Below are 17,017 nucleotides of genomic sequence, written 5' to 3'. Positions count from 1 at the left end.
AGTGAGCTTTTGTAACTCTTTTTACAATTTTTTTTTAAAACCATTGTTGTTTTTAAAGATATTTCCTTATTTTATGCCTTTTGCCAATCTGTTCATTATCTTTTCAAAATTCTCTTCCTTTGCTCTTATTTCTTTTACCTAATTTTGCTTGTAGCACTCTTTTTGATTCTTGATGGGTTGTTCAATTCAAAACTTTGAGACTTTGCTTGTAATTATTTGGACTTCATTGTTTTCTTTTGAGTTTGTGTCTTGCTCCCTGTTTCCATATTAGCTTTTTAATGTTCAGGTTCTTTTTTATTGTTAGTTCATTTTTTCATGCTATTTATTTTGAACTTTATGTTAGAATTGGACTCTGTTTCTGGCAGAAGAGGAGCACTGTCTCAAGCTTCAGGCTTTTTCTCACTGCTGCTTTCATTTGATTCTGGGGATTTGGAAGCTTCTGGTGCTTCCAAAACAGTGTGATCTGGGGAGAGGTATGGTCCCAGCTACACACTTACCTTTAGCCAGGAAGAGCTGCTAATTCCTTGATCTTCTTGACTACAGGTCAAGCACTCTATCCATTGAGTCACCTGGCTGCCTTGCTTTATTTTTGTTGTTGTTCAGTTAATTCAATTGTATTCAATTGTGTTTTCTTGGCAAAGATATTGGAATGGTTTACCATTTCCTTCTCAGATGAGGGAACTGAGGCAAATGAGGTTAAGTGACTTGTCCAGGGTCACACTGCTAGTAAGTATCTGAGGCTGGATTTGAATTTAGGAAGATGAGTGTTCCTGATTCCAGGCCCAGCATTCTGTACACTATACCACCACCTAACTGCTTCCTTCCTTTTAAGTCCCAATTAGAATCCCATCTTCTATAGGAAGTGTTTCCTAACCCCTCTTAATTCTAGTGCCTTCTCTCTTTTAATTATTTGTTATTTATTCTGTCTGAGTTCTCCCCCACCCGTAGTCATGTTTTCAGTCTCTTCTAGACCCCATTTGAGATTTTCTTGGCAAAAATTCTGGAGTGATTTCCATTTTGTTCTTCAACTTATTTTATAGGTGAAGAAACTAAGCCACCATAGTTAAGTGACTTGTCCAGGATCACACAGCTAATAAATGTCTAAGATTGGCATTCTATCCACTCTGCAGCCTAGATGCTTTGCATATATTTGTTGGCATGTTTTCTTCCTCATTATATTATAAACTATATTGTGAAAGCAACAACTGTCTTTAGCTTCTTTTGTATCCTCAGGGCTTAGCACAGTATCTGGCACATAGTAGTCAATTAATAAATGTTTATTGATTAATTACATTTGTGAAATGTGTTTGACTTAAGTGTATTGACATTTCCTTTTCAATGCCACAATACAAGTTTGAAAGAGTATGAAGATTTTTTGATGGACATAAATGAAGCAATCCAGGTTGGAAAATGGAGCAAATCAAGACTCCAGTATTTTTCAGAGTGGGACCACACCTGTATTTTGTGCCTGTGTGAGATAAGGAGTTTTTTTTTTTTTAAAGACTTTATAGAACCTTGCTTTATACAAGAAATCTAAAAATAAAATTTGGCTTATTTTTTAGGAAAGGCATTGTAGTAAAATTTAGCAGAGGGTTAGCCTTGGACTCAGAAAACCTTGGTTCAAGGCCTGTCCTTAAGTGTATCAGCTCTCTGACATTGCAAATTACTGATAAGTTTCTTCCCTGTTTCAGCAGAGTGAGATTTTAGAATGCCAAACATCAGGGAAATCATAGATCCAGATGTCCTTCTCACACACACACACACACACACACACACACACCCCTCTCCTGTAAATACGAAACAATTTTAGTAGTTTTATTAATTATCTTGTTTTGTTGTCAGGAATAATCCTTTACACAATTATGAAGATATTAAAAATACTGATTGAGGCTGGTTAAGTATCTGTAGGAAACAAAAGATTCATAATTCATATGTATTTGCGAAATTCGCCAACATTATCTCTTATTGATTGGGAGTAATAATTTAAATAAACCAGAGACATCAGTTCAAACAAATTTTGCTTGTAGCACTCTTTTTGATTCTTGATGGATTTATGTTCAATTCAAAACTTTCTTTGAGGCTTTGCTTGTAATTGTTTGGACTTCATTGTTTCCTTCTGAGTTTGTGTCTTGCTCCCTGTTTCCATATTAGCTTTTTAATGTTTTTATTGTTCAGGTTATTGAAATACCACAACATCCACAAAGTCTTTCTTTGATTCTGTAGTTAGTGACAATCCTTTCTCCCTGAGACTTTAAATTGCACTTTAACTTATGTACTTACGTTTTATATTGGTTAAATTTTGCATATATCACATTCTTCTACTAAATTGTAAGATTTTTAGGGTAAGAATTCTACATTTGTACCTTACCAGAGCCTAGTATGATTCTCTGAGTGTAATATACACTTAATAAACAAATTGCTAACAGAAATATATGACTCAAAGAAATGAATTTATTTAAACATCTATTTTCTGGTCAAAGATCTCTTAAACTCTGTTATACATATACACATATACAAATGTGTACACACACATATACAAATTAGTTTATTCTGAATTCTGGTATAATATATGTCAAAGATTGTAATCATCTTTCTTTCTTTCTTTTTTCCTTTTTTATTCTCTTTCTGGATTCTCTTCTTCTTTCTTTGCCTTTCATTCTTTATTTTCTCCTGGAATTTTCCTTTAACTTAGGGGATACAACATGTAAAGGAATAATTTTTTAAAAAAGGTTAAAGGAAAGAGTGGCACTGACAACTCCAGGGAGGAGGGAAGGAAAGCTTTTCACAGGAAGTGGAACTAAGGTGAAACTTGAAGGAAAGTAAGGATTGTAAGAAACAGTAATGAAGAGGGAGAATACTTTACAGACAGGAACGACAGCCTCTGGAAAAGCATAAGATCTAAAAATGGTACACCAAGCCTGAGGAATGTCTGGTATCACTGGAACACATAGTGCCTGAAGAGGTATAATATGAAGTAAGTCTGGTCAATACTAGAGCCATATTGTGAACAACTTTAATTGCTAAGCTGAATGAAGCATTTATATTTTATTTAGAGATACTAGGGAGCTAGTGAAGATTCTTGAGCACAGATGGATACAGAGAAAACTGTACTTTGACTTATTTTGCCAGTTTTGTAGAGAACAGGTAAGGAGAAGAAACAAACTAGAATCAGGGAAAACAATTAGGAGGCTATTGCATGTGCTTAAACTAGAGTGGCAACTGTTTTAGTGGTGAGAAAGGAACAGGTACAAGAGATGTTGTAGAAGTTGGTGAGCTTTGCCAGTGACTGGATATAGTGAATGCCCTTCCTCTGATAGCATTTCAAAGTAACATTTTATCAATAAGAAAAAAATTTTAAATAATATGGAATTGTTCATGATCAGCAATCTTATTTAATTTTGAATGTTAAAAGTATGTATCTCTTGTCATGATGTTGTAACTTCATATCAAACCTTTATCAAACCTTGCCTTTAGTCAGACAGTAATTACTTGATATCTAATGTTACAAAGGAATAACATTTTTAAAAAGCATTCAAATAAAAAACTAGGGATTCCTAAAATGCAACCCTTTGCATGATGTCACCTTTTTTTAAAATAGGCATTAAACCTGTAAAACCATAACTGACTTGGACAGTTGGCCAAATCTTAAATGATGAATTAATCAGCAGTAGATTTAATTCTTGTTCTTTTGATAATAAATTGTATTTTTCTCTTTACAGAGCCTTATTGGAAGGAGAAAGTAATCCAGAAATATTAATATGGACTGAGCACGTACAGAATGTTCCACGAGGTAGAAAACAAAATTTTACTTTTTCTTTTTAATGAGATTTTCTTTTACATACTGTTCATTTATAATTAGATTAGTAATTATTTGGAATGCTACTGAAAGGGATAAAATACAAAATTCAACTAAAACGTATTGTGTTTGTATCATGATGCAGTGAATAAAAGGCTGCTTCTTGGCCTCAGGAAGACTATGTTCAGGTCCTCCCTTTGACACATATATGCTGTGTGCTCCTGGGCAATTCACTTAATTCTTATAACACCCTAAGTAATGCTTTTTATGTATAATAGAGCAGATAGCTATTTAAATCAGTACAAAGAATTTCCTTATAAAAAGTTCCCTATGTCAATAAACTTATAAGTGTAACCCTCCCCCAAAAAATGTGTATGGTATTGTTCTAGGGCATGAGCATACAAAATTGAAAGAAAATAAACACAGTCCCTGTCTTCAATGAGCTTATAATCTAATAGAGAAGGTAAAGGATGTATATAAATACATGTTATATAATTAAATACAATAAAAGCGAAGGAGAGAGCCAGACAAAATACTTTAAGAAACTGTTAGGAGCTGGAAAACTGAACCATATCCATTTTAAGTGCTACAACTTTTTAAAAAAAATTTCACAATATTTTGATTTCCATTTTTCTAGAATGTCTTATAGAAGTCATCTCTTATTTTAGTTGCCATAAATAAAGGTTGTAGCCATTGCTTGATCATTTTGCTTCTAAAATGACTAAGTATATCTATTGGCAGAAAGCTTCAGTAGTCTTTTCCTCCCTGCAGGACACTTACATGGGGCATAATACTCAGAGTTTCATAGATTCCCACTGTATTCACTGCTACAATCAGTAATAATGAATTCTATTTGGGTCCATTCAATACATGCATACATATGTGGCATTCTTTTTATGTGATTGATCCTGAACTTTTCATAAATGTGCCTCCTTAACTATTCCTTGAAAAATATTCCAAGAACAATCAAATCCTTACAATGTTAAGGACTTGGGCTTCTTGTTAGATCAAACATTTTTTAAAAATAACTTTTTATTGATAGAACCCATGCCAAGATAATTTTTTACAGCATTATTCCTTGCACTCACTTCTGTTCCGATTTTTCCCTTTCCTCCCTCCACCCCCTCCCCCAGATGGCAAGCAGTCCTTTACATGTTAAATAGGTTACAGTATATCCTAGATACAATATATGTGTGCAGAATGGAACAGTTTTCTTGTTGTACAGGGAGAATTGGATTCAGAAGGTATAAATAACCCGGGAAGAAAACAAAAATGCAAGCAGTTTATATTCATTTCACAGTGTTCTTTCTTTGGGTGTAGCTGCTTCTGTCCATCCTTGATCAATTGAAACTGAATTAGCTCTCTTTAACAAAGAGATCCACTTCCATCAGAATACATCCTCAAACAGTATCGTTGTTGAGGTATATAATGAAATCAAACATTTTTTAAATAAAGGGACTCAGGGATAAAAATGCGAAGAGATTAAGAAACCTTAAGAAATTCTCAATGTAGTTAATTTTGAGGTGACAATAAAGTTTTTGAAAACATGACTAAGAAGAAAGCATTAACTGATATCATTCAATGCGATTTAGATGGGATTTTTAATTTAGTAATTGCTTTATGCATTTTGCAAATATAAAGATTTTTTCCAATTTAAATGATTGTGATGACTATCAAAAAGAACAAAATATTCATTTCAGTTATTAAATGCTTGCTGTGACCAAGGCATTGACCTGGGAATTGGATATACAAAGATGAAAATAAGCCTTGTCTTTAGAGTTTATGTTCTAGCATATATCTTGCTAAAAGGAACACTAAAGATTTTATAATCCAGTAGGAAAGATACAAATAATTTTGATCCAATAGAATTTCATGAGGGTAAAAACAGTTTAGACTAAGCACTATAGCACATTAAGAAGAGAAAAATCATTTTTATCTAGGGAAATCAAAAATAGTTTTAGGGAGGAAGCTGTACTGACTGTGCTCTTTTCCCATTTAAAAAAAAAGAGAAATAAAAGAAAAGGAGATAATGTACATGCTAGTACTGTGTGAGTGCACAGAGATGCAATTGGGCTAGAATGGAAAATCAAATTAAATAGATTAGAGAAAAGCCAGTTGAAGTCAGTAAGTGGGACCTCAAATGCTAGACTAAGTAGTTTTCCTTGTATCCAAGTAAGTAAAGGGGAGTCACTGGTTTTTAAGCAGCTCAATGAAATAAGCAGACATGAACATCAGGAAGATAATTTTCATAGTTCTGTGAAGGCGGGGTTGTATACAATAGATATCAAACTCTGGACTCCCTAGGCTCACTAATAGAGAATTTAGAGAGGAAAAAAACTAAAGAAAAAAGTTTCCAGAGATATTCTCAATTAGGATTCAGGAATACAAAGATGAGCAAGCAAAGGACTCATCAGGTCACAGGAAAACCAGATTAGGGTTAGGGAAGGTGAAGCAGAAAGGTTTTGGCACAGTGAGAATCAATATTTTTTTAATATTGGAGACTGTCAGAGGTTGAGGTCTGAGAACAGGGCATGGGATTTGACAATTAAGAATGTAATGTGATACAAAGAAAGTAATTTCAGCAAAAGTGGTAGGGATGGAAGCTAGATTTCAGTGAGTTGAGTAGAGTGGATAGTGAGGTGGTAGAAACAGAAGATAGATCATGCTTTCCAGAATTCTTGAGGTAAACTGGGGAACATAAATAATATAATGTATCCTAAGAATTATGTGAAATTTTATTTTTAAAAAACAGTTGTGATATTAACAAATTTATAGGCAAAAGAAAAAGAAACTAAAAATGAGAGAATGGGGCCAATTGATTTCATAGTAAATGAAATCAATGGGATCAAAGGTACAACTGGAATTACATATTTGAGTTGACTAGGAGGAGAGCAGCATTACCTTCTGAGTTTGGAAATATGAAGAAAGTGGATGAGGACATTTATTCTCAAAATTTAAAAAAGGAATTTTGAGATTCATCTGAATTATGGCTGACATGCTTCTATACATATATTTATTGGCTTTTATGAATGTTGGCATAGGTAACAGATATTTACTTGGGCCAACAATGGTCAATTCTATGAAAAATATATAAAAAAATTATTCCAGGGAATATGTGAAACACTTTGAATATGATGAATGTGGGAAAGACCATAGGCAGAGGGGATATCTTATTACACATCAGAAAATGGAACTGCATTTTGTTGTTGTGAATTACTTCATTCAGTACTCAGAATGAAATGAAATAAAAACAAAATTAAAACTAAGGACATCGAAGAGTTGATTATTTCAATTCAATCACTGTTTCCTTTTAGCTATTAAAGCACTGGGACTATCATAGGAGGCAATGGAATTTCTGAAATTAAAAATAATTGTTGTTCTCATTCAGTGATGATACTACTGATTGCTATATTCATAGGCATATATGACTGAAAATACTGGTGTGTGTGTGTGTGTGTGTGTGTGTGTGTGTGTGTGTGTGTGTGACTTGAAGTTAGATTAAAAGGTTGGTTTTATTTGTGAGCAGCATTTGTTCGATAACAAGATGAGATCACTCAATGTTGCAACAGAAACATCATCTAAATTGGTTTAAACTTTTGGATTATTTCTTTCCTGTGCTGGATTTTCCAAATTCTTCTGAAATTACTATATGTTCTCTTTCACAAAATGTCCCCTCAAGAAGTTAGACTTCTTAGTCTATACAATGATACATTCTTTTTTTATGAACTATCATTACCTGGTAGAACAAGATTGAGAATCTCTTGGCAAAGGATTGATCTTGTCAAATAGATTTCTATCTGCATATTTAGTTGTAACATTTGGAAATTTAGTCATTAACTGTTTATCATAATTTATCAAAAATTGTCTTAAGTTCTTTTAGAAATATGAAAATGTATAATGCCACTTAATGATTGGTATCTAATGGTACCCCTATCAGTAGAAAAACTTGTTTTCCCTCCAATTAAACTAAATGTAAACAAAATGTACTAAATTAGGATAAGTTGATGTAATTATGAAAGCTGCCCCATCTGTTGATATTTCTTTTGCATTTGCACATAGTTGGGGTTCTTAATATTTGTTGACTTAATGAATACATAGTAATTCAAAAGAAACATCTTTTTAAATTAATTCATTTAGATTAACGATGACATAAAAACTAAAAAGGTAGTTATTTTCAATAATGGAGAAAGTACAGGAAATGTCACTTTCGGGAGGTGTTGTTTCTTATCCTTGTTCCTTGTTTTCTAAAAGAATTAACTATTTTCATTTAAAACACTTTATCTTTACACACACACACACACACACACACACACACACACACACACACACACACACATCCAAACCCTAACTTATTTGGATTTCTTTTTTTCCCCGTTGTTAGCAGTGGTTTTGGTTTGAAGTTTATCGCACCTGGTAAATGCTGTTATGTTTTTCCTTATGCAGATTCTAGGATCCACAGATAATTGTTTCATTTTTTGCTCTTATAGTAAGTGAATCTTAGAAGAACAAGACTGAGGAAAGGCACTTTTTTACAGTAAAATTATTTATAATTTTGAGTTTAATTATAACAGCTCAGTAGTATTGTTATTATGAGGTAATAGCTGGAATTTAGAAATGTTCAAATTTGATGCAAGTTGTTTAACTTTCCCCTCTCCTCAGTGGAATGGAGTATATATAATTAGAGAAAAGAAAGTAGTGTGATTATGGAATATCCTTAAGCGTAACTATGGACTCCAAAGGAATTCTTCTAAGACCCATGTTTAGTTTTATTTAACTTATTCAAAATTGGTACATTTGTATGAGACTTCACTTCCATTTGTCAATTTCAATAATAAAACTGCTCAAGTCTTGGAATCTGTAGGCTGTTTTGTAGTTGAGTTATTACTGTCTAGAAAGCGTCCATATGTATGGGAACAACTAAATAAGTAGCCTTATTTTCCCAATTTAGACAAAGGTTAATGTCCCTAATTGTAGAGGACTGCAGATATTGGGGAACTCTGAGAAAAGTATACTTGAAGCAAAGATACTTACAGCAGGGTGTTAACTCAATGGAACTGATGAGATAATGGTTCTTGAGTTTACACATACTTAGTACTTAGCATGGTGATGTAAAGGTTCTGTAGTTGAAACATATTCAGTGTGCTATAGTGATGTAATTGTACTAAGGTATATAAGGACTGAGAGGAAGGAAATGAGACAATCCATCTTTGACCATCCTCCTGGTGACTCTCCTGCCTCCTTCACTCAACTAAGATCAAGACTGGGTCAGACTGTGACAGACACAGACTGTGAAAGAGACAACAGACTGTGAAGGAGACAATAAAGATTTTAGACTCTATTCTGTCTATATTCTGACTATCCTGCTGAGATCAAGGCCCATCCAGAGGTCCTCCAGAAAGCTAGCCTGGACATTACACCTAATGTTTCAGTTAGGCAGACCAAAAATGTATACATCCCATACTCTCATTGTTTATAAGTTAATATATTTGTGAAGTTTGTATATTATTCAGTAAATTCTGTAGTTAGATCATCTTATTGTAAATATTTGTCTCTGTCCTTGAAATACTAAATAGCATTACACTAATTTTTTTGGTATTATATTACTTTTAAGATAAATGGTGCTATGACTATAATAATTTTAGTGCATTTCTGCTTAATTTTTTGCAGACATCAGGAATACATCATGTCAGTATAGCAATTCAGTACTACAGAGAGAAAACAAACGGAATATATTCTCCAGGGAGAAAATAACTTCATCAGATAAAAACATCTCAATACCATATACAAATCGATTATCATTCTTTGGACCACAAGCTACAATAGTAACTGGAAGTGCTCCAAGAAAAGATTTCCTGAGTTCAGGCTATTCTTCCTCTTCCAGTCTTAGACAAGAAACCTCATATGAAAGAACTTCAAAAGATCATAGTAAGGTCAGAATGGTTCCTACAACACATGGCCTTTTGAGAAGCATAGAACCTCAGGTGAAAGTGACTCCTGAGAGACAAAAAACAGAAAGTAGAAGTAGTATCACCACATATTTAACTAAAGAATCAACAAGTGCTCAAAGACCTAGCCAACAACATAAAGATGTAAGGATGAGTACATCTGTAAGCACTCGATCACATGAAATGAGTGTTCTTGAGGGAAAGAAAACAGAGGAGAGAGCATCTATGGAGGAAAGAAAACAGAAAATAGAACCCACTAAACCAAGACAAGAGGAGAAAATGTTTGACTCGAAAGAAAAGGCTTCTGAAGAAAGAAATTTAAGATGGGAAGAAATGACTAAATTAGATAAAGCAGCAAGAGAAAGGGAAGGCATGCAGTTGAAGGGAAAGGCTAAAGGAGGTGAATCAAGCATGGCAACAACTAGAATATTTGGAGAAAAAAAAGAAATACAGATACCTGTTAGCTTTGAGGGGCAAGGGCATAGAAAAATACTGGAAGATGACAAAGCAGAATTATCAGTAAAAGATGTACAGACTTTTCAAAAAAAGGGTGCTGGTGATAGTAAAACTAAGTGGACAGATGAGAGAAAGTTGAAGTTTAAGATAGATACCGGTGATGCTGTTGACTCCACAAGAAAAACTGTAGCAGAAAACATTGTTTCCAGTATTCTTCAGCAATTTGTGCAACCTTCTGACTTGGAGACATCTGCTGGTGCTTCTCTGGATACAAAAGTCACTTACATGGAGAGGAAAGAACTTCCTGGTGATGCAGGGGCAAAGACTGAAATTATTGTGGAGTCTAAATTGCTTGAAGAGATAGATGTTTCAGATGAAGACAGCTTGAAGCAGTTCTTAAGCAAGGGTCCTAAGGAAGTAGAGATTAAAGGAAAATCAGCAGAAAGCATGATAGGGGATATAATAAATCTTGGCCTCAAAGGAAGAGAAGGAAAAGCAAAAGTAGTTAATGTTGAGATTGTTGAAGAACCACTCGGATATGTAACTGATGAGAAAGTTGACTTTTCAACACCATTTGAGGTAGAGGAAGTTGATGATGTCTCTTTAGGTTTTGAGAGGCATTACAGTGATGAGGAAGATGATGAAGAAACAAGTATTGCCTTCTCAGGTAACCAACTTAAAAAGACAAAGCAACCTCATCAGATCATAACTCACTTTGAGGAAGTAACTGAAGCAGGTGATACTGAAGGAGAGCAGAGATACTTTGTTTCTACTCCAGATGAATACTCAGCGGGTTATGACAAAGATGAGGATTCTGTGTATGGGCAAATCCACGTTGAAGAAGAATCAACCATCAAATATTCTTGGCAAGATGAAGTTTCACAGAGCACAGAAAAAAGGAGAAAGAGAAACAATTTTCCTGGAGATGAATTCTCAAGTACATCAGAAATCTTTTCTCCAGAGGAGGATATGGATTCTAGCCACCAGAAAGATGAATTGCATGCTGAATCCATTGTCATTGAAAAAGAAATTAAAATACCCCATGAATTCCAGACCTCAATTAAGGAACTCTCCTCCAAAGATCCCAAACATCAGCTTGTAGAGACAATTGGTCAGCTGGAAGGGAGTCTCCCTGAAAGTGTGAGAGAGGAGCTGTCTATCCTAACTAAGGAGAAACAGGGGGATGCTAGCAATATTTCAGTTAAAAAGTTTGAGAAAACCACTGATGGTGGATCAGTCACAATCATTGCTGAAGTCAACCTCTCACAAACCCTTGATGCAAATCAGCTTGATGTGGAACTAAGTAAAGATGACTCTAGCAAAGTAGAGAAAATATTACAATCAGCAGCTCTAGATAGTTTTGAAAAAAACCAACCCCAGGAACCTGAAAGTCCAGATAATAAAAAGGGTGTAAACGTTTCTGGTTCCAGTATTAAATCTAAGCGTTGGGACAGTAAAGAAATGTACACTTCATCTAGTGAGCAAGATGGTGGCAGAGGAGAACATTATGCTGCTGAACACGGTTTTTGCCAAGGTCCAGTTTCTGCAACTGTGGAAATTAGCAGCCCCAGAGGTTTTACTCAATCACATGTCTTAGAAGACATAAATCAGTCTGTGAGGCATATTAAAATAGGCCCCACTGAAATTCGGAGGACAGAACAAATCTTTTATGAAGGACCCACTTCAGAAGTGGTAGAGGTAAGTGTGGAAGGACAACTTAATCAGGTAGAGGGTTCCAAAAGTACCAGTATGTCTGTGAGACATTCTGAGACATTGGGTTTTAAAGAAAATCACTTGACTGAAAAAATCATTTCTAGAGGTCTTCCTTTTCTCTATGTCTCAAGAAGGGTGGTACAGAAAGTCTTAGAAAGTTTTCCAAAGATACTCCTTAGGGCAATTTTTATTAGGTTCCAAACAATTTCATACTAATTAAGAAGTTATTTTAAATGGGTCCATTCCTGAAGCAGGTAAATTTGAAGGAACCACAAATTATTCCCAGACAGAAGGATCAGTAGGCACTAAGAGTTCTTTGGGTCTCCTTAAATTAGACCCCAAAGAAATATGTACTAAACAGATAGTTTTCTCTCTGACAAAATGAAATTCAGCCTCAAAGGAGACGATCCTCACATAAATTATCAGATCAGGCACATTTATTAGAATTAGTTTCCAAGAGTTTCAGACAACTGAACACATAATTTGCCATGGAAATTTCTCATCATATGGAATTTAGTGAATCTGGAGGCATTTTTTTGGTAGAACTGATTCCTCAGACACAAAGAGATCCATAAGAAATTACAAATTAAGTAAAAGAAGTAATTTTGTCTGAGAAGAATACCTTCCAAGAGTTTGTCTCTCAATCTCCAAAGGAAGGTATAGCAAGAGACGTATCAGAGGAATGTCAGGTGTTAGAAGATCTTTCAGGAACATTCAGCTAGGCCCCATAGAAACTTAAACCACTGGAGAAATTATCCTCCATGGGCCCATTTCAAAAACTTTTACAGTGACTGGCTCAGGTGATATCTTTGAGCCAGAAGGGTTAGCATAGAACAGCCAGTCTACACAACATATTCAACTGGGGCCCAAAGAAATTTCATTTACTTTTCAGATGGATGTGACTAACAGAGAAGAGACCCTCGGCACAGCTAAAGGAACCCGAGAAACTACTATATTTTTTCCCACAAGGAAGGAAGCAAAAGTTCACATTGTGTCTGATGATGGTGACTGGAAAGATAATGAAAGCAAAAAGGAGAGAGAAGCAAGTATAACTTTTCAGGTTTCTGCTGATCAAGATAACCAAGCTCATGGTGAACAAATCACAGAGAAAACTATGTTTGATAAAACAGTGATGTTGCAGAGAATGGTAGACCAAAGGTCAGTGGTCTCTGATGAAAAGAAAATTGCTCTTCTCTATTTAGACAAGAAGGAAGAGGAGGAGGAGGAGGAGAATGATGGACATTGGTTTTGAAAATTCAAACAGATTGAGTTTTAATAGCATCTTACACAGTATCTTAACCAACACACTGATAATTTTTCAAAGGGATTTACCAGTTGGGATAACTGATCCTAAAGCCTTTTTGTTGCATAAATTAATTCAAAAAGAAAGCTTGAAACATTTTAAATTTACTTCATGGGCCTCTTCTTGGAGGAGTCATGAATATGTAGCATAATTTGAAATTTTGAGAATTTTGAAAAATTACTATTTATTTCTCTACTCTTTTAGAGTTCTTTTTAACTATTACCCGAGATAGTTTATCAGTTTTGTCCTTGACCAGGAAAGTGTCAGACTTTATTTAAATGAAAAGTTCTTGTCTGTAAGATGCTTAAGAGTAACTTTATTAAAATAACATTTAAGGGTTAATCAATCTTGGCACGTGCTAATAGCATATAAGCTAGCAATCGAGAGAATAGACAATTAGCTTGAATCTCTTTTCAAGAGACAACATTGCACTTTTAGATTTAGAGCAGATAGTTTTACAAAATAAAAAAAAATTATAACTATAAATTGCTGTTGAGTTCAGTATTTTCAGGAAAACAGTTAATTTGCCATAAAAGGAAAATTCTTTGAACCAACAGATTTCAATTTTTCTTACTTCAAAAATGTCATGTTTATTTATAGAGAGACCAACTAAATATTCTATTACAATATTTTAATCAGTAAGCCTAATCTGTATTGTGAAGCATTAAGGAATTAAAAGAATAGAAATGTGTATAGATTATAGAAGTCTTATTTTCAAGTTGTAGTATAAGGGGTGTTCAGGGAACATAAAGACAGTCAAGATGTTCATTTTGCAATTTTGTGCTGCCAGTTCCATCGTAACCCTAGCATAGAAAAAGCTCAGTTCAAGTCATATTATAATTAAACTTCTCTTAACTTTTCTGAAGTTTATAGCTCATTAAACACCAACAAATATTTATTAAGTATTTACTTTGTGCAAAGACAGGGAAGACAGATGAACAAAACATGGTCCCTGTACTCAAAGAGTTTATAATCTAGTCAGTTAATTCAGTTTATCAAACACACACTAGGAATATAAGAAGTACAAAGATAATGCTGATGTAATTGGGGAGTATAAATGCCTATAACACAAGGAGGTAGAAAAAAAGTGTTAAAAAGTAGCATGGTATTATAGAAAGTGCACTAGATTTGCAGGTGGAAGGTCAGATTTCAATTCTCCATTCTAGTAAGTAGTTACTAAGTGATCTTCAAGAAGAGATGTAACTCCTGTAAATTTCAGTTTTATCATCTATCAAATGTACCATGTAAAAGGATTTTTGTGAGGAAAAGACCTTGAAATAGAATGTGCTAAGTAAACATTAAGTTATTGCTATTATTTTTGTAGAAGGAAGGTTGAGATACAATCAAATGATATCAATAACATTAACCTATAATGTGGATTTAGAATGCGACATTTCATATAATTAACTGGGTACTAACATGGAAACCAAATATTAAGTGAAAGATCTACAATATATTTATGAAAAGCAAAATATTATACCTTAAAGAAATGACAGTTAAATGACAAACCCCTTTTAGCACCATTATTCAGGTCTTTTCCTTTTCAACAAAGATACATCCTTGGTGGAAATTTTGTACTTTGAAAATAAATAGTAATTATGAAATTTTTCAGGAAAGTAACTTATGTCTGTCAGAAAAACACGAGGGAGGAGATTTAGTGGGGAAGGAGTTGGCATCAACTCTTGGATCACAATGCAGTATAAATTCAGTGATGAATGATACAGTAGGATTGAAAATGTTCCATGCTACATACTTAAGAGGTGTATATGTGTATAGATAGTATACAGTGGGGATAAATATGTTAATTGCTAAGCTTCAGTTGGATCTTTTGTCATATGCTCTAATGATTTGATTTTAAAGCTGTCTTTAAAAGTAGAAGTGTATCTCATAAAATGTCTTTAGCACACACATTGTAACATATCAGAAAAAATATTTTAAGCAAGGAGATGGATTATTTTTTTCTTCATGTTTCCTGTGCCTTTTGCAATGGAACCATGTAACTGTTGGATAGGAGTAGCATATTAGGAATAAAGTAGGTAACTTCAACTTCAGTGCCAAACCAACTTGATTTTTAGTTGGTAATGGATTCTGAACTAGATTTATCAACCTCAAACATTTTAATCTAAAATATGTGTATAATTGTAGAAATCACACTTTTTAATCACTCCTTAAGATATCCTTTCAGAACCATTTTTTTGGGGCAGTTGAAACAGAAATGATTTATGAAGTTATTTATCCTAATCTGCATATTATGGGGAGTTACACAGTAAATGGAGTCTAGCTTTTTTTTTTCTATTTTTAATAGCCCTTTCTGTGTAAATAGAAATAGAGAAAAGGTGAGTAATTAATTTGAATTATAATGTTTTATTGCATTTTTTTCCCTTTGGCATAGAATCATGGGATTTAGGGCTAACAAAATTCTTAGAGACCATCAAGTTCAAACTCTTTGATAGATGATAAAAATGAGGCTCAGGAAAGTCAGATGACTTGCCAGATGTAGCAGGTGATAAAACAGAAGCAGAGCTGTAATTAGAAGCAGAAGCTGGAGCTCCTAACTTCAAACCTAGTGCACTTTCCCTTTTGCCACACTCTCTTTCCTGTGGCCAAAAATTCCAAAACAACAGAGCTCTCTATTCTAGAATCAATCCTCTGTTTTCAGAGTATTATTTCAAAAGTGCATCAGAATTTTAATTGCAATTTATACTATTTATGTAATCAAAATGTTGGTCAGGATTCTTCATAAAATATCCATCATGACATTCTGTTTTATTGCTAGAAGAAATCATATTTGCCTTAGTTTTTTTTTTAACTTACCAGTTCTTTTTAGCTGACGATTTTCAAAGTATGTTTATTTTTAAAATGACGTGGACACATTTATTCTGTTTTTCAAAGCAAACTTTAAAAAACCTATTATTCTTGAAGGTGAAATGCACTTTTCAAAGTGAGAATATTCTTAGACAGTGGTAGGGTTAGTAGCTAAAACATGAAATGTTACTTTTATTACCTAGGACACCTCATTTTAACTGCATGACTATATAGCACAACAGCTTGATCTAGCCAACACAAACAACACAAACTTAGACAGTTTATTCAAAAGAACAGTCAATTTCATTACACACACACACACAAATGAGTCAAGCCTACAATTTTACAACGTTCAGACAAAACATGATACTGACTTATTGAACTTTTCAACAGATTTGATACTATGTAAACATAATCTATGATTATTTGAAGTATAATATTTAAAGAAAAATAAAACCTCTGAAGAGCTATTTAGAAACTGTTTTGAAGATTAGCTTTTGAAGAGTAGCAGTTATTATGAGTCCTATGTCTCTCTTCCAATATCAGAAGACCCTGGATTGAGGTACAGAAAAACACACCAGGAGTGATGAGTTATATAAATAAAAAATTCAGTTTCGAACAGTAAAAGAACTCATTAGATTCCAAATTAGAATGAGACGTCATTCACATTGATATCAAAGAGAATGCTTGTCAAAGTTTTGTGTTCTTATTGCTACTTAAACTATAATTAAAGTAATTTACTAAGCACATGTGGTCATGTAAACATTCTTATTGCAGCAAATATTCAGAGTTTGGGTAAAAGGTACATAGAGGGATTTCAGTGTCTTAAATCCATTCAAAATTGATAGTATATACACAATAAACACAAAACCCTAGGATTTTTAGTCAGAACTTGTTACTTAGAACTTCAGAATCTGCCAAATGGGGTGAATTTCAGAAAGTCACTAACATGAAGAAATTTCAAAATGAAGTGTAATATAGTTTCTAAACCTTTCAGAA

The 17,017-nt window shown here is 33.8% G+C and overlaps 1 protein-coding gene across 1 annotated transcript in view; it reads left to right on the top strand.

Moving 5' to 3' along the window:
• The window catches only part of SYNM (synemin), a 50,089-nt gene extending 33,324 nt beyond the window's left edge, over positions 1 to 16,765 (top strand). The window contains exons 3-5 of the mRNA XM_051981005.1: positions 3,720 to 3,790; positions 9,464 to 11,895; positions 12,803 to 16,765. Of these exons, the coding sequence (XP_051836965.1) occupies positions 3,720 to 3,790; positions 9,464 to 11,895; positions 12,803 to 13,162 (2,863 nt within the window). The 3' untranslated portion in view covers positions 13,163 to 16,765. The remainder of the gene's footprint in view (positions 1 to 3,719; positions 3,791 to 9,463; positions 11,896 to 12,802) is intronic.
• Positions 16,766 to 17,017: the final 252 nt, after the last annotated feature.

Source organism: Antechinus flavipes, chromosome 2 (assembly GCF_016432865.1).
Source record: "Antechinus flavipes isolate AdamAnt ecotype Samford, QLD, Australia chromosome 2, AdamAnt_v2, whole genome shotgun sequence".
Taxonomy (NCBI): Eukaryota; Metazoa; Chordata; class Mammalia; order Dasyuromorphia; family Dasyuridae; genus Antechinus; species Antechinus flavipes.
Note: the sequence above shows the minus strand (reverse complement) of the source record. Positions and strands in the feature narration are given on the sequence as shown.